Raw genomic sequence first — 25,235 nt, forward strand, 5'->3', positions numbered from 1 at the left:
TTCCACTTGAGGTCAGACACTGCTCGTGATTGGTATGGCATCGTTGGCCAAACCATCTACACACCAGCGACAGGGTTCCAGGCCCAATTCAGCATCATCTTCCTCCGTCATCACTGTACAGCGTGCCTCCTCAGTCACCGCACGGAACGGTGCACACCCACCAGTCACAGGTCTGAGATCGCAGAGTCCCAACGAAGCGAGTACGATAACCGCAAATCTTACAGGTCGTACTCTGTCTCCAGAAAATACCAAGCGAAGGTCTAGCGCTTTATATACTCGGCCAGATAGTGGGAATGGCTTTCGAGAAGGCGTGGGTAATCTGAATAGATGGTCTCAATCCACGGCCTCAAGCAAAAACTCTGCGCACAACAGACGCAGCAGCTTTTCAAAGAGACTTTCTGAATCATTTGGTTCCTTTGGTGGCTTTGCGGGCGGTCAGACGCCATCTCCCAATGCAACATTTTCTACCAGAGGACGACCATCCCCGCAGAAAAGCCCTCCAGCGTTAGCAAAGATGTCACCACCTTCGAACCCACCGCCAATACTACCTCCTATCGTCACACTATCATCCCTGTCTCAGGCTGTTGACGCAGCGGATTCGCCGTCGACAGTCGCCACAGTTACTCCTGCGACAGCTGACATACTCTCACCGTTAAACCACACCTCGGCCCAGCGCGACTATTTCGGGAACGGGTGGGGCTCTCGCTCTCCTACGAAACCGATGGTGGGAATGAAGCGGCCGGCGCCCTCGCATTCTCCTAGAGCCAACAAACCCTCGCCAATAATCATCGATAATTCCACAAGCCCTGGATCGCCTGGCCCTCCCGAATCCGTCTACTCTCCACGCACTGCATCTCGGCTCAAGCATGCGTCTCGTCGAATCTCGCAAAATGGGCATCATCGGCATAGAGACGACAGTAACAAGGGTAGTGGCACCACCGAGGGGGAGAGTTCAGCCTCTGACAACCGTGCTCGGGCTGATAGAGTGCAAAAGCGCAAGGCGCCTTCGCAGAAGGCCATGTTGTCTAAAGCTTTGCAAAAGGCACACCATGCAGTCACCCTCGATCAGCACTCAAATTTCGAAGGAGCCATGAATGCGTACCAAGATGCTTGTGCTTTGCTACAAAAGGTGATGATCAGAAGCTCGGGCCTTGAAGATCGGCAGAAGCTGGATGCTGTTGTAAGTTGATGGCCATCCATAAATCAAAGCGGAAAGCCACGCTAATATTCGTTGAAGCGCAATACGTATGAAGCACGTATCGCTGAGCTACGGGGCACTGACGCAGCGTATCGCACTGCAGATGGCAAAACTCTGCCACAGCGTCCTCCGGAAAGAGACTCGAAAGACTCCGAGCGGTTGTCAGTAGTCACGGACACTGACGATGGAGAGACAACCTTGGGAACATCAACGGTAGCACCTCTCGGCAACGAAGAGAAACGCAGGGAAAAGTTACCGCATCTTGGCCAATTGGCCAACATACCCCCAAGACGACAGTCATTACAGACAACCGCCTACATGGTAGAGGGCAGAGATATTCAGACTTCGAGTCGAATGCAGGACCAGCGACCGCTACGAGCAAGATATGTAGGCCAGGAGACCATCGACGAGACTCACTTAGATTCTGGTACAGCAGTTTACCAAGAGTATATGCCGCCTCCCCTGTCGCCGCGACGTCCTCTATCGCCAGCTCCTGTAAAAGGGAATACTACGCAGTCATCTACAGATGTATCAGCGCAATCTGCACCAGACGAGGATTCTAATCCGTCAGACTCTATTCGCCAGGATAATGGAGAACATACGTCTTGGCTTAACACCATCAACGAATCGAGCGGCTCTTCAGCTTCATCTGTGCATTCGCGGAGGTCATCCGTAGGTCTCAGGAGAAAGCACATACGACCCGCAAGCGGTCAAACGGAGGCAGAATTTGATGCAGCCCTCGATGCAGCAGTGGAGGCAGCCTACGACGATGGATTTGAGCCCGATGATGAGGGAGACTATGACGAGCAGCTGATGAACGATCCTGAGTACCCTTTTGAAGAATCCGGAGCCCTGTCTCATGCGACTAGAAACGTTGAGCTAGCCAAAGAGGATGTCCGTGAAGCTGAACGAGAGGCTGCGATTTCCCGAGCCAAAGAGAGAGAAAAAGAACGACTTCAGACCGCGAGAGACAGCATTGAGTTGGAGTACAACGACGAAGAAGCTGATGAGGAAGAGCGGATGCTGGAAGAAATGACCAGGGACTACATCATGGATGATGAATATGACCTTCAGACTAAGTCCGCTCTTCCACGTCAATCAGACTCCAGCGGGTTTTCTGGGAGGACATTGGTTAGTTCGTTTGGCTCGAACCCAACGTCAGCGGGAATCTCACTGTCAACCGTTGCTGAAGCTTCTATACTGCCATCGATGGCGGCGCAGCTAAAAGAGAATCCATTGCCGCCGCCACTGCACCCTCCACCCTCGAGTGCTCTTCCGCCTCCTCCATCGTCGGCATCCTCCAAAATCTTTCAGCAACAGAACGGTACCACGATAAGACCTCCAAGTTTAGTCTCCAGGAACACAAGTCCAGGCGTCCAAGATCGCAGGCTGTCGGGCATGAAACGGAAGCCGCTGAAGATTGAGACGCACGCGAAACACTCAGACACGTCTGAATCTGACGCCCCTAGGACGCAGCCGGCCTCCTCTGCACCTCGAATGATTCCCACTCCAGCAGTAGCCGAGTCACCAAGATCCGCGCTCCTCGTGCCAGAATCCCAGCAGCTTTTGCCAAGCCTTGCTTTCAACCCAGTGCCATCTTCGGCAACACTACCAAGCAGCCGCAAAGGCTCATCGCCGTTTCCTGGATCCGATACCACTGATCAGACTACATCTACTGCTTCTGCTCTAACCAGAGTGACCTCAGCAGATAGCGATAACAGTGTAACATCAATGCCGGCATCACCTGCCCGTTTCGCTAGCAAAGCTGCAATAGGGCTGAGAAAGAACTTCTCCTCGTCCAGTCTACGAAACAAAAACTTGAGTGTCGTTGTTCCAGAGACACATGACGCATCATCGAACGCTTCTCTTAGTAGTATGTCGTCGACGCCAAAGCAACAAAGAGTCCCTTCACCAGCCGTGCCTGTTTTACCAACACCCATGGAGGCGAGTTTTATCATCAAAGGGCAACCGATGAGTGGCCCATACCTTTTCGACAATGATATCCACTCTCCCGACACACCCGGCTCTCCGAATCCTTCCGCCAATCATGCTCCTCTACCACTTGAGCCTTGTCCTGAGTCAGCGTTACTCCGACCATTCTGGTTTCTCCGCTCCATCTACCAGACGATTGCTCACCCGAGAGGCGGTTACATTTCTACCAAGCTTTTCGTCCCTCGAGACATATGGAGGGTCAAGAACATCAAGCTGAAGAATGTGGAGGAGAAGGTTTCAAACTGCGATTTTTTGACTGCTGCATTACTCAAGCTTGGGAAGGTCGACAATTTGGATGCGAATGCTGTGAAGGATGAGATGGAGATCTTCGAGACTGTTATGGAACAAGTCCATGCCAATCTATCCAAGAAGCTTGGTAGCGATGTTGGAGTGCAAGGCGCGGCTCAGCTATTCAAATTCTTTGGGGCTGGAGATGAGACAACCTATCCAGAGGCATTGGCATCTAAGACTACAAACGCCAGCAGCAAAAATTACCTGTCATGGCGAAAATTGCGAAACAAAAATTCTTTGGGTCCAGGTCTGCCATCGGTGAGCTCGAACAACGTGACTAGGGACGGTAATAAGGAAGCCCCAACGTTAAGGTCCATACCTATGACTTCGGCACCAAATCCGAGGTTCCCCAAGCGTGATGTCAACCAAGTCCAGTGTGTGGGTCCAAACCCAAGCTACATGGGTGCGCTTGCGAGGCTATGCGATGCTGCACAGGTTCTGGGTAAGCAAGAAATGCGCCAACCTTACTGTTCAGTACTAATCTGAGGTATAGATCAAATCATCCGTCAAGTGGAGGATCCAGGACTAAAGCATTCCTCGCAAACCCATATTGGGCTCGAATTGAGCGCGCGACACGCCGCAGAATTCTTTGGCTTCATCGTGTGCAGGTTCATCTTGACAGACATCGGCATCATGCTGGATAAATTCATCAAGAGAGGGAGCGAGTGGGTGCTGGCGTGACCTTGAGAGCCGAGGAGACAAGCGAGGGCAGTAGTAATATTGCGAAGCGTCCGGGCAGCGACGGTGGGGATATCCCTGATATCACCCGCCTTCCTCAGGAAGCTATACCGCATGACCGGACATGGGATGGCGAGGAGAAACAGGCAGAGTGCTTTTATCTGCAACGCTTCTGGTTAGAGTTTACTTTTTTGATGGCTCTCTGATATTATAGGAGGAGGAGGAGGCTCCATTTACTGTCCATAATACCTACCATACTATGTGTGTATCTGCTACGGCCGACGTGCTGGATCATCTATTAGATAGAGAAGAGAATCGCATCGAATTTGCTTGACGCCTCCGTGAGACTAATTATGAATTCGTCCGAACGCACGAGTCGCCTGAAGAGCGGTACGAGATCCCCAGCCTTTGCGTAGATTCTGTATCGGAGAAATATGTGAGTAACCCTTCCCTCGGCGTGAAACCAGCCGCGGCCGTAAACTCCTCCATCATATCCCGCCAAACACCCTGCTTCCAATCCTCCCCCCTGACGCAAACGTGACATCGTACTTGCCCACCAGTAGCGCCGTCACGGACCACGGCTCCGCGAGCGACTGATTCCTTTCTTCCTCGCGCCAGCTGAGAAGACCGATGCTGAAGGGTGCGGAGGCGCGTTTGTCGGCGATCCTTTGTCGCGTTGGAGTAGGATGGTTTCGAAGGCACGGGCAATGGGTCTGTCGACTGTTGGGAGTGGAGAGTGAGTTTTCCTTTTGGTCAGAGTCTCGTTTCCCTTTCTTTTTGTGTACTCGGGGCTGTTGCGAGGGTTTAAGGGAAGGAAGGGAAAGGACGTATGAACGACGACCCGTGGTATAACTCGGCGCCACGATCGTAGCGTTGCCGGGGACGAAGCGCTCTGCGGTTTCGACGCCTGGGGGAGGGGATTCGGGATAGCCAATTGTTGGGACTGAAGGATGCAGGTGCGGGATGTCGCTGATTGCGCTGTCTGAATGGTGGAGAGTCTTCGGGTAGATTGAGTTAATGCTGTGCGTTGGGGCTCGAACTTTCGACGGTAGACGAGGTAGAATACTGTCGAGGCAACGGAGTTGCTGTTGGGGGTTTCGTTACTTTCAGGGATAGAGGCTACGGAGTCGCCGTGCAGCCAATAGCGATTTTGCTATAGACTGTTCTTTTGTTTGGGGGCTCTCGATTAATCGGAAAGAGATCTGGGCATCGAGGTCAGCTTTGAGAAGGAGGAATATGAAACTGTGGAAATGACATAGATCGGATTTGACTACTTCAGTCTGGATGCAGAGAGCACGTCAGCCTGTGTGAAAGCATTCCCGTTAAAAAGGATTGAGATTGCCGCTGCTTGCATGGATTCGCTCCTCCATTCGATTGGGACACCAGTTTATCATCTTTTTCCAATCCCGCACAGTTAGCAAATCGAAGGCCAGCTGAACCAGTCAGAGTACAAATTTCATAGGACCCAGGAGATCAAGTGCTCTTCGTAGCATGAGAACGGAATAGTGTCACTTTACTCTCCAACAGGATGAATGACTTCGCAAACGCAAAGTCTCCCATCACGTCAAAGCCAAGGAAGTAGAATCATGTTGAGACGTACATTGATTTGCCGGCAGTACATGCCATAAGTTCTTCAAGCAGCAGTCTGTACCCTTTCCCAATCGCTCGCAAAATTGGACTGGTTTTGTACCCCGGTCCTTGTACCAGGCAACGATTGGCGAGTCATAGACCTTTTCCCTCTTCTTGTTTGAGCACTATCTCGAAATCCGCGTTCATGTAATACCTGATTACATAGATCGCTCTTTCCTCCGTAGCACTCTTAGATTAACACAACTAAGTGTCCTACCTCACGTCTTGACAAACCTAACTAGGACACTCATTTTTCAGGTTACCAGCAACCAAAGCTGCTGAACATGACCAAACCGACCTTTGTCCTCGTCCCTGGCGCCTGGATCAAACCCGACATCTACTCTAGCGTCATGGAAGTGGGCACGTTTGGAGATAACGAGAGAGGAGATATGCTTACTGGTTCATCCTGGATGCCTTCGAGGACGTCATAGGATTCGCTGGGAGAAGAGATGCAAGGTTGAGGGTAGTTGGGAGGTTTCCACCCTATTTCAGATGTGAGCATTCCTGCTGGTGGAGGAAAGAGGAAAGAAGTTGCCAAGAAACGCTTGCAGTAATTCTCATAATCTATGGGACAACAAAGTGCCAATACAGGCTCCGGGGCTCTGCAGCCCCGTTGCGGCGCGGTCTACGCAATTGTCGAGGCCAAGAGTCCGCCCGATGACTAACCCACTGCTACGACTTTCTCGCCATTCACCTCGAGGCCTGGCGTAAGCTGTGAGGCTAAGGATGATAGCTGGAAGCGTGTCCTGTGCAGAGCCTTACAGACGTCGTTTATTGGGCCGTTGAGGGTGTTAACCTCAGGCCAGAGGCGGTTATTAATACTCACCGGGAGAAAGCCGTCGGCAAGAAGGAGTTCGATATGTTTGGGGTTGACTTCCTAATACGTAAACATCACGTGGCCACCACGGTGGATGAGTAGCGCTTTAAACATATCAGTTTGATCTCTGTGTAGGTTAGGGTAGCTCATTATCAATAGGTTTCTTCTCGCCGAGCTTGATGCCGAAGGGGATGTAAACATCAACGTATAGCGACGTCTTTCCAGCCCGCTTATATACCAAAATTTTGATCCCCGTCTCCTGTGACATTGCGTACCGTTTCAATGCTAGTATTGTCTAGGGTTTGAGTATTGATGTTGGCCCTGGAAAATGAGGTCAAGGGTGCTCGGTCTCTCCGCTGGCAGTCAATTTTCGAACACGTGGGGACCATAGGGGAGAGTGCGCGCGATCAGGTCGAGGGCAATTAGGGTGAGCTCACCGATGGCGTTGCAGTACCGTTCTGCTGGTTGCTGAAATTGGGACGAGGCGAAGATGGAGAGAGTATAGGTAAGACAAGGAAAGAGCACACTGAAGTATATACATTTTGTAACTGAGAAGCAAAGAAAGCCGCTTGCACTTTCCAATGCTCCAGTCAATTGTCGAAATGAAGCGGGGATCATTACCCTACCTCATAACCTTCCAATCATTCCGATCACCAAGATGATACATTAAGAAAAGCAAGTAGGTATGTGCACGGCCGAAAGATGTGAGTAATCAGAGACTCACTCAGTATATCTGCAGCCTAAGTGACTATGGAAAGAAAAAGAATCATCACAGCTTCATCTGGGACTACCTTACCTCTCGTATATATCTTGGTGATATTAAATAATCGTGTGCTTTATGCGCTGATACATTACTTTATGAACCAGCCGCGTCTCCGATCTAGCCCCCAACGGATCAAACCGATTAGCCAAAAGCTTGCGGAACTTTTACACGGGATGCCAAGAAACGGTAGAGGATATCTTAGAGTCCAGTCACAGTAGCCCTAGCCCTATGAGCATTGTCGCTAGTAGCGCCATTTCCACCCACAACTTTGACCATAAAGCTCTTGCCTCTCAAGAATCCACACCACATGGCGAGATGTCCAGGTCAAGACCATCAACAACAAAGATTCATCACTTCATGTGCTGCCTCTGGAAATCCTACAGTACATCAGCGCCACCTTTTTACCTCCCGATGCTGCAGCCTCTCTCGCCCTTTGCAGCCGTTCGATGCTGAAGATCCTTGGAGGCCAGGCACTGCGTTCCTTACGTTTGGAAAGTCACACCATCGAGAAGACACGCTTCTTGAAAAATTTGGAGAAAGATCTTCCAGACTGGCTGCTTTGCCATGATTGCTCAATGTTCCACCCCATCGATCAGAATGGAGATCCGAGCCAGCGCTGGCGGTATTTTGATGAAACAGAATGTGTTCGAGGAAATGGGGTGGTGTCGATTGGATATGATTTCCACATACGATACGAACATGCGCAACTACTCATGAGAAATTACCGGCTTGGAAGACCCTATAAGATCAATCTGGAGAGGTTGTCTGACAGATTCGCCAGGCATCTTCCAGAGACAAGTCTTGAGAGTGTGGTCACGGCCAACATTGTCGCAGGTGAACTCCTCTTACAGATCAAATACACGCTGCGGCTGCTTGAGAATTGGGACAGAATCTTGATTCGAATGGAAATTCCAGAACTCTGCCCTCACCTTGTTGATCGCTTCCGCGATTCAATTTTCGCGCAAGCTCTTCGATGTCATTTAAGCCATGCCAATAGATTGCCTTGCATTGAATGTAAGAAGCAGAAGCACTGTCTGGAATGTTCGACATCATTCCAACTGGACATCCGAACGCTTGAAAATCTCGTGACAGAGGTTCAAGTCGACGTCTGGAGATGCCTCGGTTCGTGCGAGAGTCCTTTCGACTCAAAGTGGCGCAGGCAAGCCGACCGATATCTGCCAAACGTAAGTAGAAGGCAAGGGAGGCGAAACGATCAGGAATCTACGGGGAGGGTTTTTCCAATGTTTGGAGCTACGGATGAGGAGCTGGCAAAATGGTGTGCGAGCATCTGAGACGACTTGGTGTTGCCACTATTCAACGGAAGCGTCTGTCTCAATGCATCCACTTTTGGCTCTTTGGTGCCTAGCCCCAGAAGGCTGGCGGAAGTGTGTGTTTCATGCTGCTGACGGTTGGGATTGACAACCTCTAGCCTACCAGAGCGTCAATTGATCATTAGATTCAGGAAAGTGGGAGAGTACGAATCGCTGTTGGTCCACCATAACTTTGGTTATGCTAAGAGTTGCAAGTAAGTCGGATAATATCAGATATATTCAATGGCGGGTGAGCTGTTCAAACGTGTGCGGCCAACCCTTCGACAAGCAACAGACTAGCCGTTCTGCTACCCCAACGCAGTTGGAATCAAGGCGAAGGGAGGATATCACAGAGGACTGGAAAGGGACCAAAGTGTTGATCGAAACGCCAGCTCGACGAGCACCATGTCTTACTTCATCGAATAGTGGATATCATGAGTCTCACTCGGACTTGTTAGCGTTCTGCAATACCAAGGTTGGAGTGGAAGAGCTACTTACCGGACCTCGAAGGTTCGGTGACGGGTTGAGGAAGAGGGTCCGAGCAGTGACTCAAGGGGCGAATATGGCGAAGAAGCAGCGAGGGAATATCGAGGGGTTTGAATAATCACGTCCTCGATATTCCGCCAGATGGCGCCTATCCCGATCAGGTACCAGTGAGTCCACCTTGCCGTATCCGGTAATCCACGTAGGTCGGCCAATGTTAGACCTTCCTGCCCACGCTAATCGGCACGCTTTTGTTCTGTCCCAGTTCACGCAGTTTGCCGTCCCCTTATCAACCCAGCATCCTGCTTTCCCGATCCATCTCACTGCCTGTCGACCCAATCGTGCGAGCTCATCTCTTCCATTCCGTTCCGCGTGCAGCCATGCTTCATCCCTCGTGAGACTCCCATTGTGAGGATCGTTCACACGTGTGTTCCCCTGCCCCATAGCCTACCTTCAACTCGCCGCACACGGTACGAGACCCCTTCCAATAAGATCGAATACCGATCTCGGTGCAGCTGCCGAGCGAGCCAGATGAGGTCACTGCCGCGTTTAGACACGGTTTATGGATGCCAGTCGCTGTTGAGTGGGTGGTAGCAGGTCGAGGCTTGAGTAAGGTCTGCGGGTATCCTTGTAGTGCTCGAGTGGCCATGGTTTTTGGTACTGGGGAAGGGAATTAGTGTTTGGACTCCGAGACGGTGAAGAAGTTTCGTTGCCCGTTTTTCTGTGGGTCGGAAAGCATCTGAGGCGTTGGTGCCGCCGTCGTTGACCGTGGAATGTTCTGCCTTTGAAGACTCGGTGCGGATGGAATGGGAGCGTGGACCTTGATGCGGACGGTTTTCAGCGCTTTGAAGTCTCTGAGCAGAGAGTGATGTTGTCACTACCGAATACAAATGTAGGCAACCGTAATGCTTCGTGATACATGCAAGCCATGACCCATGAGATCCCAAGAGAGAAGATGCAGCCGATAATGCCTCGCAAGATATCCAAGTCCCCTACATCCGAACGCCCATCGAAAGCCGCCTCAAACCTCCCCCCAAGCACCCATTCCCCCACCTCCGACACCAATCGCACTGCCACCGCCGCTTCCCACAGCGCTACCGCCAATATCCCAATAATTCCTGCTCGAACTCCCTAAACTGCCTCCTCTCAATCCCATCCTCCTCGCACTACCGACAATGCTGCTCGCACAACTACTTCCACTTCTTCTCCTTAGCAAGCTATGCCGCCTCGCATGTCCATGTCTCTGTTCCCAGGTTGCTGCAGCGCGTGAAACGAGAGGGTGATACTGCCTTATGATAGCTGCGCGGCGGAGGGAGTCTGGGGTGGATGTAGTGGCGATGTTGAGAGGTGGTTTGCTTGTGGCTGCGGGGCGTCGTTGGGACGTGAAACGGTTGTGGAGGAAGCGAAAGACGGTTTTGATGTCTGGGGTTTGTTCCCAATATTCGCGGTCGTCTTCTGGAGTGGCAGGGGCGGGTTCTTCTTCAATGCCCCAGAGGGCAGCATGTGTGGAATCAGCGGCAGAAGTTTGTGCGGGGAGAGTTGCGTCTTGCAGGGTCGGTCTGAAGTCGAAGGATGCTGCTGCATTTGCGGTGGGCGTTGGGGGCTTGGACTGTGACCTTGAAGACGTTGGCACTGTGATTGGTATACCAGCGTAGTCTGAGGTGGAAGGATTGAATGGGGTGCTGAGGGTGCTGGATGCGCCTGGGTGCTCTGTGAGCTGCTGCAATAGTATTCCGAGTTCACGAGATAGACGGTCCAAAAGCCGTCCTTCCCAACCAGTGCCAGCAGGTATGGATGATGAGCTATCCAAACGTAACGATCTTGCGGAGCCCAATCCTGGAGAAGGGTTGCCGTCGAGTCTCTCTGTCGGAAGCGATTCGCCGAAGATGATGGAGAGCAGATCGTCGTCGATACCAATGAAATCACGAATGACTCTTCGAGTGATGCGCTGCCAGAAGGATTCGCGGTCCTCGATCACTGAGGAGCTCGCACTCAAAGGTCCGGTTGTCGCTTCATCCCCAGCATTTTTAGCAACTGAGTCCTTGATAGTCTGCTCCAGGCCAGCAGGACCGGGTGTCGTTTCTGCTCGCTGGCTTTTCACACTGGTTCTTCTCCGCCTGGTCTCCTTCTCAATCTCATCCAACAGAAGCCTGGATTGTTCCATCCTCCATTTCTCAATCCTCTCCCTTGTTTCGGCCTCAATGCTCGCAACATCATGCTCTTCGACAGCCTCTATTCTCCTTTGCACGCTAGATCTTCTTCTATGGCGCCCGAGCCCGATAGATCGTTTTCGCGGGTTGAAATGCTCAAAGTGCCATAGCTGCTCCTGAAGAGGTGGACTGGACGTAGGAAATGTGCCCAGTCCATCATGCCGTGGCAGTATGGAACCGCTTGGTTCGAAGAGTCCTGGTCTGTGTATGGGCGAAGGTTCCTGAAAATCGTGAAGGCCTTCGTCTAGGCTGTCCAAGTCCTCGTCGTCTTCGACGGAGCCATTTGTGGTCTCGCAAGGGACACGATCATCTTGTCTTGACTTGGCGTCCAAAGAGCCAAAGTCGCTTAGCCTCGACAATCCAGCTGTACGTGTCTGTGCCGTCGATGCAGTCTGAGTTAGGGTATTTGAACGTGCTGGGAAGAGGACCCATTCTTGCGACTGTTCAAGCTCTCGATGTAGCGGCGAGGAAATGGGGGATGCAGCATTGTCCCGTGAGTCCTGGGCGGCGTGTTGCCGTATCGCAGGGGCGAAGGTAGTTTGGTGGAATGCCATAGCGTCTCGAATTCTGTCTTTCGATGAGGAATCCTCCTTAATGCCTGCTTTCCCTCCGCGCAATCAAGCCCCAAGTGGGCCAGCGTGCAGGACTCGATCCAAATATGATTTGCTCTCCTGCCTTCCGACAGTGGTCAAAGAAGCTCAACCGAAGATGGCTGCCGATAGAAAAGTTTGGTCAATGCAGTCGCAAGGTGAGGCAGCAATGTTTTGGTGGAGATGACTCGTGTGACTCATGTGTATGACCTGGGAATTGTGACTAAGGAATGGATGACAGGTTGGTGCTTGGTAAGGCGGCCAAGGTGGGAGAGCACAGGGAAATGGTGTACCTAGGTCTTGCACTGATGACTGAATTAGACTAAGTATATATTGCCATCAATTAAAATGCCATGTCGTCGCCAGGCATAGAGTATGTTCGCTTGCTTGCTTGCTGCTTATCGCCAGTATTCACTAGAGTATTCATCGGAGCTCCAGCCACATGTTCGATTGATACTAGTACAGAACCTGGTCATTTGATAACGGTTAGCGGTTACCGGTTAGCGCCGTTGCAAGGAGCACCCTCGTGCGCTCAGACCCCTGGACGATCCAAAGATTTTATTTCCTCACCTACAGAGTTGAGCCTCACTGCATTCTGTCGATATTCTGGGTGACTGGATCCTTCGTTTCTCACAGCACGCTGAAGAACGTTCCGCCTGGAAAGGTGCTTGTGTCATCGGAAATCTCCAAAAAAATTGGAAGTCTTTGTTGTATTGAGTAAGCTGTTGCATGATATGATGGCACCCTAGTCGCGGGATAGTACCTACTCATCCTCAAAAAGCCTTAGGTTCTGGGGCAACACTTCGCATTTTCTGTGACTTTACACTCTCTTGACCGCCTCCCTCTTGTCTTGCTGTACAGAGCAAGGCTCCTGCATGCTGGATCTGCTTCTGGGTCCAGTGTCTTGCTTCCTTCACAAGCGACTTCTTGCGTCACTATCCACTTATTCATCACTCTACTGCTCCCGTGTCCCTTCTGAAATTGTTATACTGACCGCATATTACCCATCCGCCTATTGAGAGACCAGCTACCAGCCCGGCATGTTCTCCCCAACCTACGTCCAACTCAAGTACTGGTTCTATCCAATTGGGAACACACCTGCGGTCAATCTGCTTCGGGATCTTCCATCATGCCAGGAGGAGGAGACTATCAACATCCTGTCTTTAGCTTGTGGGGATCCGAGAAACGTCCTGTTTTCTTTGTGGTGCGAGCAAGGACACAGCAGCAAGCGGACCGTAAGCTTCACCTGCTGCGATATTGAACCGGCAATACTTGCACGAAACGTGGTCCTTCTCACGCTCATTACCAATGGACGCCCAAGTACAGAGCTATGGGACCTCTTTTACCATTTCTACGTGCCAACGAAAACTCTATCCATCCTTCGCACTCATGCTGCGGGCTTGGTAGAGGCCTCGAAATCTACTGAAAAATGGGCATCGTCTCCATACGGCAGCTACATTAAATACGTAGATAAGGCCACACTGCAGGAGTTGCGGCGGTATTGGACCCGCTATGCGTCGACCGAGAAATTTCCCCAAGCCAGGACTGCTATCGCCCAACGCAGCAAGGAGACTGGCAACATGCATGTTTTGACAGGCGTACGGTCGGCAGGTCCATTGTGGTTTCATGCAAGTGAGACAATGGCGCATGTTTACCGGGAGTTCTGGAAGACAGGTGTCGTAGCAGGGAACATTGAGGATCTCTCTCGACTGAACGGCAAAGGAGAAGTCAATCCGATGTTTGCTGTCTCTTCAGCTGCTTCGAGAGATTTCGCTGTTCACTACGGTGCCGAGCCACTTCTAGGGTTCCGCCTCCCAGAAGCTTTTCATCAAAAGGTTCCTGAACAAAGAGGGGGCACATCGGAACAGGCGAAGCGTGCGGTAGCAATTGCCAAGTCGCAGTTCAAGGCTTGGTGTGAGTGCTTTACCAAGTACGTGAGCAACGACCGTGTCCAGGTCAGCTTCTTCTGCGGAGAAGCTCTTGCTCTCAGCCACGACTTGCAACTAGCAATTACTCTCAACCAGAAGCCTGGCCACGTTACCAGGACCTACGTCAAGCCATGGAGCGCCTGTCCGCTATTGCTCGATGGGTATGTCAGTCTGAACGCAACGAGAGACTTGCCCTACGATCTGTTCGATGTCATCGATACCTCAAACCTTGGTGATCATGTCGGATTCATTAACATCCTTTCTGCCACGACTCCATTACTCCGGCGAAACGCCTCTTCAGTGGTCTACACCGAGAGCCTGTTGATGGCGTCAGAGGATATCTCAGCATCTTTGTCGACAGTTCTGGGTTCAGACGTTGCCACGTTCTCAATGCTTATAGGATTGGCCCCTTCAGGATTGTTGACAGGCGTGACACTCGATGCTGTCGGCAATGAGACTGCGTTATTTACCTTGATGCAAGGAGATGACAGCCAAAAGCAGTATCGTATGAGGGTCTCTTGGAAATACCCCCAATTTTCGGATGCCAGCGTCGTAGGAGTGCTTGGAAGTAGTACCGGGAGCGACTTCCAAGTCACATTCGAAGCGAAAGAGCTCGCCGGTCACCTTTTCGATATCTACAAGACAATGTTCGCTCACGAGGATATCTCGAGGATGACGGCCCAGCTCTCTCGCATGAGCGTTGGACAATATTCGATTGATTTGCAGCGCTATACAAGGGCTGGCATGGCTGCTCTGCTCCGCCTGGTCAGGGCCACAGTCCAGGTAGACTGGGAGCAAACTATGCACCTCCTCGATAGCCATCTCGTCACGGATCGGTCGTTGATAGTCGGATCCAATAGTCTCCAGGAGTTGTATATGCATCTTCACATTTTTGGTGTCTGGACAAACGAGTGTTTGGAACGTAGCCCAAATCAGCTTCGAACCGGCTTCGGGCTGTCTTTGAGACCAACATCTGGCGATAAAGGCATCCTCGCTGCAGACAATACACCCTCAGTTGTTCAATTAGTCCTGGTAGTGCCAAGGGAGGAGCTCACCGTCTTTACCGGCAAGACTCCTGACGCGATTGGAACTCCCGCTCTACATGTCTCTGTCACCCAGACCAGTGGTCAAAACCAATACGAAAATTGCTTCCACTCATTCCAGGCTTTCTTCGGCAAGGTTGTCTATGACGACAGCACCCAGAACGCTTCAATTATCGAAGAAGACGACCATGGCTGGCTGGGCTCAGCTGATCTTGTTGTTACTTGTGCGGTGCCCGCCTTTGGCTTGCTAATGGGGCCAAGAAATGGCATTCTGGCTGCTCTCATGATCAATACCAATCCTGATAACCTTATGAAGTTTGAACACCTTGGTGTGCGGATGGCGGTCTTCGAGACCGGATTTCACGATGGGAAGAGACTTTTTGTCTGTCGTGATGCACCCAAGCTGGACACCTTGCGATCGTCCTCAATGCAAAAAAGGTGGATCGAGAAGGTTTCATCGCAAAACCAATCTTCGCTTCAGACGCTCGTAAAGCTGAACGCCGGGCACAGAGCTACTCACCTGCAGAGCCATATCGATTTCCCAAAGGACTCCGCTGAGAGCCAAGCGCTGTCTACTGGGGCAGCGGTCACGGTCATCGAATATTCACCAAGGTCTGTGATGTTGCGAATTGGCTCGTCTCTGAAGCGACAAGTCACCTTTCCCTTCCCGATTCAAGGATCCCAGCCGAAGACAAGAATTGCAAGAAAGTCTTCCTGGATAGAGGTCGAGGTCCCAATCTTCACTGCATTGGATGGTGACCGCTTCAACTCGTGGACCCAGGCGACGGTGTTCCAGTCCGGTCGTCCACCACTGTGTTGGAGTATACCCCGGATAAATTTAGAGTTGCAGCCCTCAGTCACTTTTCCAAAGAAGGGAGACTCGTCGTGGCTTCGCACATTCATGGGGACCACTCTCAGTGACGCTGAGAGACCCTTGAGTAAGCCAGATCAAGCAACGACAACGAACGCCAAATTCGATTTAAAGCAGTCATTGAATATTCTCTTCTTGACATTTGTGGGCCTCAATGAGAACCGTGTTGGTCCAAAGAAGACCTTTCAACTCACTCTTGAAACAACCGGCGCTCATACCCTCATATTTGCTACCGGGATCCGTCATGACCTTGACTTGGGCTCCCTAGTAATGGAAGCTTACGTCGTGCCTTTAACGATCCCAAGAGTGAAAGAGCTTCTCCCGTCGCTCAAGGCATTGCAAACGACCGAACCCTGCGCTATCCGAGTCAGCAACGACGAATCGACCCTGTGGAAGAGAATGCTCCCAGCCTTAGCCGAGCGCTGCCGGACATGGCAGCATAAGTCGACATGTGAATATCAGAACAAGGGCGCTCCTCTGTCCACAGAGGAAGGCAAATCACCTCTGTGCAGCTGCGGCGAGGGAAATGTCTCTGGCTCCGAGCTCGCCAAGCTTGGTTTGAAGGAATGGGCGCCATTCGCTAAATACGCTGTTCGGGTTGCTATCGCTCCGATATTTCCGGTCCCATACGTGGAGTCGTCGTTGTCGGAACTCCTCGAACTGCCGCGAGCGACTCAATCACATCCTTCCCCTAGCTCACCGCCGAAGTTGCCGTCGCAGGCTCCAAAGTCGGCGGGGACAGAGGCCAAGTGCGATCATTGTGGGAAGTCTGGGGACAAACTTCAGGTGTGTGGAGGCTGCCGGAAGGTGAGATATTGCGGATCGGAGTGTCAGAAGGCGGCGAGGAAGGAGCATAAGAAGGATTGTGTGAGGTGATTGAAGATGTCAGCTTGACAGTGCAGTGGAAATCCATATCGTAGACTGACATGATAATCAAAAGCTATGTGACTAAGATCCATTTCTGAGATAAGGTACATTTGCACAGGCCATGGCTTAGCTTGTACCACTTATACGAGCCCTAAAAGTGGATGTCGATGATAGCGCCACCCTTCTCGCAGGCTGCACTTGATACAGGTTGGACGTCAGGCAGGATGTCGGAAAAAGTTTGCAATCTGGGGCGTTCCCTTTCTTGCACCGGCGTCCGCAAGTGGTACCACACTCAGCAATGTAGTCTCCAAATTTGGGCCATAATCAAACACCGAATCACTTCTTCTCCATTGGTGCCTGATCTCGCCGATATTGTTATGCGCCATGCCTCGCTTCGGCTGCCACCTTTCTGTTCCTTGCTTGCTCTTCCGAGGGTTTCTCTCCTAGTAGAGCTTCGTTCTTGTCCGTGTCTTGCTCGCGTCAAGGATTTTCCGTTGGAGCTCCGTATCTTTGAGTGCGCGCTTTGGTTTGGATTCAACACCTCATGCAGCTCGACAGTACGCCTTGTGTCTATCCGCCTCTTCGAGTGCAGTTCTTCGGCCGTCTATGCGACCTAATCTGTCGCTCCTATGAATTGGTGCGCGAGCGACACATGTCGAAGTCCTTGCCCGTCGCACACTCTCATGTCTCTCATAGCTCATCCTGACCATGCTGCTCCCTCCTAACGTGTCCCTTTCCCTGTCCCCGTTCCAACTCCCTCCTTCACCATCACAACAGATCAAAGTCATCCAACTTCTCCCGATACTTCAGGATATTCCGCTTCACCTTACTGCTGTCCACCCACGTCACGAAATCCTCCATGTTCCTCGTCACCAGGAACGCCGGGTCCGTCACCACCTCCGTCCCGACCCTCACGTGTCCCTGTTCCACGAACCTGACGGCCGCGGTGACGTTCTCCGCCATCCGCAGCCGCGTCATCACGACGCCGAGCCTCCTCCTCGCGAGCCTCGAGACTCCGACTTTCCGCTCGACTTCGCTGGGTTTGGTGGTGCCGGAGAGGATGCCCATGTCGTAGAGTTTTTCCAGCATGGTTTTCTCGGTCTTGACGCGGACGGGGTCGGAAGGGTCGAGGTTGCTGAGGGAGTGGGCTAGTTGGCGGAGGGAGCCGCAGATTCCTGAGGGTTGGTTAGATTGGTCTGGTATTCTGGGAGCCGAGAGGGGATCAGGGCTGGGTGGGATATTCGTACGGTTGTACTTTGTGTAGTCATTGGGATTTTGGATCGTATATCTCCGACAGATGGCGGCGGCGTGATGGTTTGCATCGCTTTTGTAGGTGGTAAAGTCGACTTTTTTGAGTAGCTTTGATTCGTGGTACTTAAGACGGCGGACTGCGTGGATTAGCTATGATTTGTTTTACAGTGTGCGGAAGCCCTACCCATCTTGAAGAGTTGAAGAAGTGGTTCTTGGTACACTCGGGCTCTTTATAAAATTTTCTGAGCTTTATGCAAGGTGTTAAAAAGTATTCCTGGGTAGAGTAGAAAGACCTTATGAGTCCCCGAGTAAAGAGTATCGTAGCCACAATTTGAGAATTTTGAAAGGGTGTGCGTAGAGAAACTTTTATGTATCTGTACCTCGGTGTGCGCGAAATAAACTGCAGAGGGGGCTAATTTTCCCCGCGCCAAATTTCTACCAAATCTACTCCCAATTGTATTCCACATATTCCACACAGTCATAATATCATAATTATGGGTACACGCAAGGGTTAAGATCCTCCTAGAAAGTATGCCTAAGAGACTTCTAGACGTAATACGTCTTGAAGGAGGGATGACAGGTCATTAATAGTGTAGTTATCATAGAAAATGTACTTGATTCTCTGGCGCAAAATTTAGCCACTCTGCAGTTTATTTCGCGCACACCGAGTGTACTTTATGCATACCTTTTCTTTAGCGCGCTAGTCGCGCGGGTATATTGTGCACAAGTGAGCATGTCTTCGAATTCGAGACTGCTTTCCCAGACTGCCCTGGCACCGAACAACAGCGACAATGAACACCCGCTATCTCGCAAGAACCGTGACCCGACTCGAATCCCCCAGATGCCTCCATCGCCCCTTCTCCACCTCACCCTCCACCTCCGACGACCCTCTCCCTCCCCGCCCCCAACGTCCCTCCCCCCCGCCCCTCCCCTCCAACATCGCCCGCAACGCCTCTCGCAACCCGAACCGCGACGACGGCATCGCCCTCGCCAAGAACATGATGCAGGAGATCGACCGCACGCGATACGACGCCGTCCGGGGCTACGACGCCCAACGCGCCACCCTCAACGACGTCACCAAGCTCCAGCGCGCAAAGGATCTGGAACGGCAGATGCCGAGGCTGTCGAAGTGGCAGGTCGGCGACGTGTACGCGCCGCACGATTTGAGTGCCGTGGAGGCGGGGAAGTGGAGGAAGAGGAAGAGTAGTGAGAGGGATGTTTTTGATATTTTGGGCATCAATCCCTTGGAGGAATACAAGGTATGCGGAATCTACGGAGTTGTCCCATGGGGGTAATGGGGGAAAGGGGGTTTCCTTGATGCTAATGCCCGGGTGACGGACAAGAATTTCTCAATGATGTCCGAATTCATGACGCCCATGGGCCGGATCAAACACCGACGCGAGACCGGCTTACGCGCCGTGAACCAAAGGAAAATCGCAAAGGCGATCAGGAGAGCTGTGGGTATGGGGTTGCTACCGAGCGTGCATGAGCATCCGGAGGTGTTGGAGGTGAAGGCGAGGGATAGGGCGATGAGGCTGGAGTACGGAGCCGGTTCCAGGCGGTGACGGGCGGTCCTGGTGATTTCGGACGCATGGGCTATTGCGCCTCCAGAATGCTTCGGTCGAGACTACGAACATGGTGGAGTGCAGAATCTCCTGCGAAGCCAACGTTTACAACGACCATTTGCGCCTACGTCGCAAATGCGTTTTGATGAATCCATGAGCGTTCCATGCTCTTAAGGAGGTCTTGCATCTTACTCTGCAAGAGAGGGATTTGAGCATCCGAACGCGAGTGTACATATATCACGAGACAAAATCATCGCATATATCCACATATGTTATGTCCAGCCTTAGCATACAGTCTGGGCTTCTAGCTATCTGGAAACATTGATACCGAAATTTCCATCAGCCAGGAGGACCTTTATTGCACCTGTACTTTTCCTTTTTCCTTTGTTTTGGCTCTCGTCCTGGTATACCAATGCCTCTGCTGCGGGTGACCGCTCGCTCTCTTAGCACGCTTCGAATGCTGTCGCTAAGAGGAAAACAAAAGAAAATCGTAAATCATAGAGACAGACATAATTAGGCATCAAAGCGAACGCTCAGACCATTGTCCTGAAGGGACCGTTCAACCAAGACATTACTACCCTGTTCGAATGGTCCCGTTCGTTGCTGCGAATTCGTGGTACCTGACCCGCTGATACCATCGCTGGGGTGGACAATGACGCTGCCAGCGATGTTCACCTTTCTTAGCCTTGAGCTGATGGGCAAAGAGTATTTCATGACGCCACGAACAATTAATTCAAAGTCGTACTGAAGGACGTGTTCCCAACGCTCGCTACCGCCCTCTTCGGTCCTGTTGCCAGGCTTGGCAAGGCGGACTTCACCTACGCTACCAAGTGAGTAGTGGCGAATAGGTGATGCCTCGAAGATAAGAGGGGAATCGAACTCGAATATTTGACCAAGAAGCATGGTTTGTGAGTCGGTGGTAGGGTCGTCAATAGGATCTGTGCCTTCGTCGACACCGCCGTCAAAATGGGAGATGATGTCTGAGGGGTCAAGCAGCGGGGGAGCTTGTTGGGAAGCAGCTTCGTTTTTTTGCGACTTGGATCGGAGTTTTCGAGTTGATGTTTGTGGATGACCGGATCGCCATAAAGAGCTTGTACCGACGTGTTTGCTTTTCGCAAAGATGTTGACATCGAGCTCGCCGACTTGGATAGCGAGAATGTTGGGGTTCATGGCGTGCACGTGAAGGTCGAGCATTATCTCTTGCTCCGATGCAAGAACGTTACGAATGTCTTTCACATGAACATCGATCAATGGCTTGGAGCACATGACGAGAATGATCACAATTGCGGCTATCAAAACTGCCAAAACGCTGCCTAGACCCGTAAAGGCTGTGACACGACCACAGCAACGGTGGTCTCTGTTTTCTGAATAGATGTGTCGTACACTCCCAGGCAACGGCCGTCGACGATTACGCCCACTACGGACGGAGCCTATCAACGGTGTTCGCTCATCGTCGGCACCTTCGCCTTCAAAATCGTACGACATGAGTTCTTCAATCTTGCGTGGGCTTTTGGTGACATGGACAGCTTGAGGATTCCGTGAGCTGCGGGGAGAGACGTGACCGGTTGCAGAACGTGTAGACTTGGTAGCATTTGGGAACGGAGAGTCGCTGTCAAATAGAGATGCATGGCCACCACGTCCATATCGCCCAATGTGGTGGTGATGAGTTGTATTTCCGCTGGCCGGTCGCCCAGTCTGACTTGGACCTCTCACAGTCCCATCACCGCCTTCATTTGAGTACCCAATAGAATTGTAATTGTTAGAAAACTTCATGCTCTTCTTACCAACAACACTATGATGTCCCTCGTGTCTCCCTTTAGCACCGTAATGGTCATGGTGACTAGCGGTGGACGTCGCACTTGGGGTACGGGAGTGGAAACGATTTGCGCGGGCCGAATGTGGCTCTGGTGGATTGGATTCGTAGACGAAAGTTTCTTCAGAGTCTGATGAATCTGCTTCATCAACGGCACTTGCGACTTTTGCTTCGAAGATGTCTGCTTTTGAGGAGGCTATTCTCCCTCCGAAAGGTATCAGCACGGTACTTGTACGCCTGGGGATTCCATGGGGTTTTGGGGATTTGCAGTGAGCATTTTGGGTATGCTTGTCCTCGCGATTGGTAGATCGCAAGTCGGACATAAATTGCCTTGGCACTTGATTGTTGGGGAAGTCAAGGGACCTTACGAGCATTGAGCTCATAGATTCAGGAGAGGGGAGTCGCGAATGGACATGATGGTAATGATAACGATGAAAACCTTTGAACATTAACCCACCTGTGCCAGAATTCATAGAGGGCGCCTTTCGCACCACCCTCTTTTTCTCCTTTTTGGGCCGTATCGTCTCATTACTAGGCTTCAAGCGCAAACTTCCTCCCGTCTCCGTCCTACCAAGGGGATTTCGTTCACCAGCACCACCTCCCAAAGCGAGCTGTGGTATCGAGCTGACGGTTTCGGTCTCCACGGTCATGTTCTTGACAGACCCATCACTAGCGGGGATCTTACTCTTCGTGAACGGCAATTGCGTGAACGACTTCTTTGACTGCACCACCGGCGGCTTGGCAGAGTTGGCAGCGGTTGCTGGTTTCCGTGTATCTTTGTTGCCATCAGCGCCCTTGGCTCCAGCACGCTTACTGCCTGCACTGTCATTTCCACTTTCGGGCCTTGAGTCTGCTTCCTTTCCGAACGCCTCTTCCATTGGGTTTTCCTCAATCCGCTCTGGGTGATCGTTTGAGCCTCCCTTGCTTGTGTGGGTCATTCTCGTGCCGATGGCCGGTGTAGCTGGAAGGCTACTCTCTTGTACGGTCTCGAGTGCTGGGCCATTCCCACTTATAACTCGAACTGGTGTCCGCATTCCCGACTTTACTGGGTGATCATCCTCCGGTATATCTGATTCGCTGCCAAAAGTAGAGCTTCGAGCAGGACGTTCGACGACAATAGTAGGCGTTGTAGGTGTGGACTGCGATTGATCGACCTTGCGAGACGTTAAGTAAGAGCTGTTTGTTCCAGATGACGCAGATGGTGGAGGAGACTTGACACGGAGCACGCTGGATCCGGAGTGCTGAGAGCCGCCAGCCGGTCCTTTGTTGGCCCTCTGAGGCCGTGGCGTATCAACAGCAAAGTCCGCTGCAGTGGAGGGTGGTAAATGTGGGGTACCTGTCGCGGATAAAGCTCTTTGAATGGCAGCTGCAGATGGCACCGTGGGTATATTTGCGCTCGGTCCTCGTATCGGACTCAGATCCTGACTGTTTTTCCTCGACCTATTCGTCAATCGGCTTCCCGTTGATGCGCCGGGCTTCAGAGGAGGTCGTACGGGCGAACCTTCACGTGAAGGTTTGGGAGACGTTGTGGCAGATGAGTTGGCGGAGAGCTGAGGAGTCGTCGAAGCCCGTATGAGGCTCGGCGCGGACGATGAAGGTTGTTGTGAATCTTGCGTGCCTTCTTTGCTTGGATCAGACTTGTTTTCATCATTGCCCTTCTCCTCAACTTCCGCTTGGTCATTATTAGGCTTTTCTGCAGTGGGCGCCATGAATTGGGTTCAATCACAGGCACACACGTCAGTATTCTGTTCCTGGCGGGTCGGCATCCGGGTTCTCTTGAGAAATTGTACTGGACAAATAGGGAAGTGAGAGGGATTCGCGCTGACAGAGCGATGAACGTATTAACATTGTGTATACAAGAGATACAAGAGAGACAAGAGAGATAAAAGAGACATGATATGTGGCTCAGTTATTTGGAGTACTTTAGTTCGAGGCATGATGAAATAATGCGTGGCGCATTGTCGTTCGCTGTCTCGCTGTCAGGGCCTTGGTCCGCTTTCACGCCAAGCATTAGTGTCAGAATTGGACCAATCAGAGGACGCTTAGTAATCATACGTTTCTTAGTGAGGGCTCCATCGGCTCGGTGATTGCCCATTTCTCAGTAGCACAGGTATGTAACTCTTTGCTACTCGACACCACGACGCCAAAAATTAGTCCCATACGTCCACTAACTTGATACGTACGACTTGACACCTTACTCATCCTTCTTGCGAAGTAGATGTCTTGAGAAGACTGCTCATTAGATTAGCTCAGCTTAAATCTTCTGGGAACACTCGTCATTTGTTTTCATCTTGCAGACAAGCCAAAGACTCAAAACAAAATTCGACGTCGAGGCCCGTAGGTTGCCTTTCTTGACGTCCCAATTTCACACGGTCCTCTGTCCCTTATAGGGTCTTTGACACTCAAGACGATGTGTCGAGCGTAAATTTCAACACAAGCACATGCTAAGTAGCCCACTTCTTCTTTTGCTACTTGTACGTTTCTTCTCTGCACTTCCTTTACCATCCAAGCCACACCATTATCCCATCTCATTATGCCTCTAAGAAAGCTAGCCATGAAGAGACGTGTATATCGTGGCCCAGAGACAGAGCGAAAGTTAGCTTTCATGCTTGCCCATCAATTGCATATTCAGGATACACAGCGACAACGACCTTTCCCTGAGACACCTTTGGGTAGACTTCCTGGAGAGATTCGTGAACTGATCTACGAACACGTCCTAGTGGCTCCACCATCACAGTCGACGAAATATCTTCGCGTTCCTCTCATCGCAGCCACGAACTCGGATATGACTTTGGCTAACGGGGCTCCCATAACCACGAACTCCAAGGCCACCTCAGCAGAATCTCCACAACTTGCTTTAGTAAAACACCCCGGGTCTGCTAGGGTTTCGTACCTTGCTATTCTACAAACCTGTCGTCAAATAAACCGCGAAGCCTATCATATCTTCTACGCCAAAAACTCCTTCCACTTTACAAACGCACCAGATCTGCTTGCTTTTCTCTTCGGCATTGGACCAGTGCGGCGAGCAGAACTCACGTCTCTCCATATTGAGGGTCTGGTGGTAGACCAACCTTTCTTGTACATGTCTTTCCTCGACCGCTATTGCATTCACCATAACATCTGCACGGCTGAGCGAGGGAGACTTGAAGCTTGCCGGTGGCCAGGTCTACACCCAGACGTCTACAAAGCCTCAATAGCACTGGAAGGCTGCAAGAACCTTTCCAAACTGATTCTTGAGCTGCCCGCAGAGGAGAGATTCAAATACATCCTGTTTCTGATATACGATCTCGGATTGAGCAGACCTGTAGCTTATGTGGTTGACGAATCTCATTGGGTTATTAAGGCGCGTCGCGATGGGAATATTCCGCCTCGCCAACCTTTGGAGGACATTAAAAAGTGGACAAATTATAAAGCATGCCATCCGAACTGTGTGACAGGAAAGAAGCTCAGGGTCGAGGTAGAGATCATCAGGGATTCGGAACAAGAGTTGACGAAAGGATTCGAGGTAGCAATAGGCTGAATCGCCCCGGCCGGGCAAATGCCAGAGGTGTAGAGATAGAACGGGAGAGGACCACTTGATCATTAGATACATTTTGAGCAAGTGTAGTGTTCCCATTCGCTCAAGAAAAGTCCAATTCTCTTATGGATGTGCAGGTTTACATCGTTAGATGCTAGACTTGATGCCTAAGTGCCTTACCGGCACCCGAACGCCCGCTCCTATCATCCACCATCTAGTGCGATGTTTTGGCCCTCGACTAACACAGAAACCTTCTACTCCCCGATCTTGTTAGCCTTCCCTCAATCCTACCTCTTCCCACTGATACCAGTATGGAGTAGACATATATACTTCATCCCACAAATTGCTGTGAAGATTCACATTAGTTAGATCTGAAGCGATCTTAAATTAAGGTACCTCTAAACTCACACCTACAGTAC

At 51.4% G+C, this 25,235-nt stretch overlaps 7 protein-coding genes across 7 annotated transcripts; 4 read left to right on the forward strand and 3 right to left on the reverse strand.

Moving 5' to 3' along the window:
* Nucleotides 1–514: 514 nt before the first annotated feature.
* On the forward strand, nt 515–4,162 carry HO133_008126 (uncharacterized protein; the record flags this gene model as incomplete). Its single annotated transcript, XM_037298994.1, has 3 exons — nt 515–1,180; nt 1,238–3,923; nt 3,975–4,162. The coding sequence occupies 3 exons, from the start codon at nt 515–517 to the stop codon at nt 4,160–4,162; spliced, it is 3,540 nt and encodes a 1,179-aa protein (XP_037156330.1).
* A 5,672-nt stretch (nt 4,163–9,834) lies between these two features.
* On the reverse strand, nt 9,835–11,925 carry HO133_008127 (uncharacterized protein; the record flags this gene model as incomplete). Its single annotated transcript, XM_037298995.1, has 2 exons — nt 9,835–10,013; nt 10,215–11,925. 2 exons carry the CDS (start codon nt 11,923–11,925, stop codon nt 9,835–9,837), a joined length of 1,890 nt encoding a protein of 629 aa, XP_037156331.1.
* Nucleotides 11,926–13,001: 1,076 nt separating this feature from the next.
* HO133_008128 (uncharacterized protein) lies at nt 13,002–16,679 on the forward strand (the record flags this gene model as incomplete). Its single annotated transcript, XM_037298996.1, has 1 exon — nt 13,002–16,679. One exon carries the CDS (start codon nt 13,002–13,004, stop codon nt 16,677–16,679), a length of 3,678 nt encoding a protein of 1,225 aa, XP_037156332.1.
* A 759-nt stretch (nt 16,680–17,438) lies between these two features.
* On the reverse strand, nt 17,439–18,109 carry HO133_008129 (uncharacterized protein; the record flags this gene model as incomplete). Its single annotated transcript, XM_037298997.1, has 3 exons — nt 17,439–17,845; nt 17,918–18,058; nt 18,106–18,109. The coding sequence occupies 3 exons, from the start codon at nt 18,107–18,109 to the stop codon at nt 17,439–17,441; spliced, it is 552 nt and encodes a 183-aa protein (XP_037156333.1).
* Nucleotides 18,110–18,919: 810 nt separating this feature from the next.
* Nucleotides 18,920–19,486, forward strand: HO133_008130 (uncharacterized protein; the record flags this gene model as incomplete). Its single annotated transcript, XM_037298998.1, has 2 exons — nt 18,920–19,180; nt 19,265–19,486. 2 exons carry the CDS (start codon nt 18,920–18,922, stop codon nt 19,484–19,486), a joined length of 483 nt encoding a protein of 160 aa, XP_037156334.1.
* A 513-nt stretch (nt 19,487–19,999) lies between these two features.
* HO133_008131 (uncharacterized protein) lies at nt 20,000–23,008 on the reverse strand (the record flags this gene model as incomplete). Its single annotated transcript, XM_037298999.1, has 2 exons — nt 20,000–21,495; nt 21,757–23,008. The coding sequence occupies 2 exons, from the start codon at nt 23,006–23,008 to the stop codon at nt 20,000–20,002; spliced, it is 2,748 nt and encodes a 915-aa protein (XP_037156335.1).
* Nucleotides 23,009–23,832: 824 nt separating this feature from the next.
* Nucleotides 23,833–24,819, forward strand: HO133_008132 (uncharacterized protein; the record flags this gene model as incomplete). The annotated part of the gene is made up of 1 exon (XM_037299000.1): nt 23,833–24,819. The coding sequence occupies one exon, from the start codon at nt 23,833–23,835 to the stop codon at nt 24,817–24,819; it is 987 nt and encodes a 328-aa protein (XP_037156336.1).
* Nucleotides 24,820–25,235: the final 416 nt, after the last annotated feature.

This window comes from Letharia lupina (genome assembly GCF_014066315.1).
Source record: "Letharia lupina isolate WasteWater1 chromosome Unknown contig_4, whole genome shotgun sequence".
NCBI classification, from domain to species: Eukaryota; Fungi; Ascomycota; class Lecanoromycetes; order Lecanorales; family Parmeliaceae; genus Letharia; species Letharia lupina.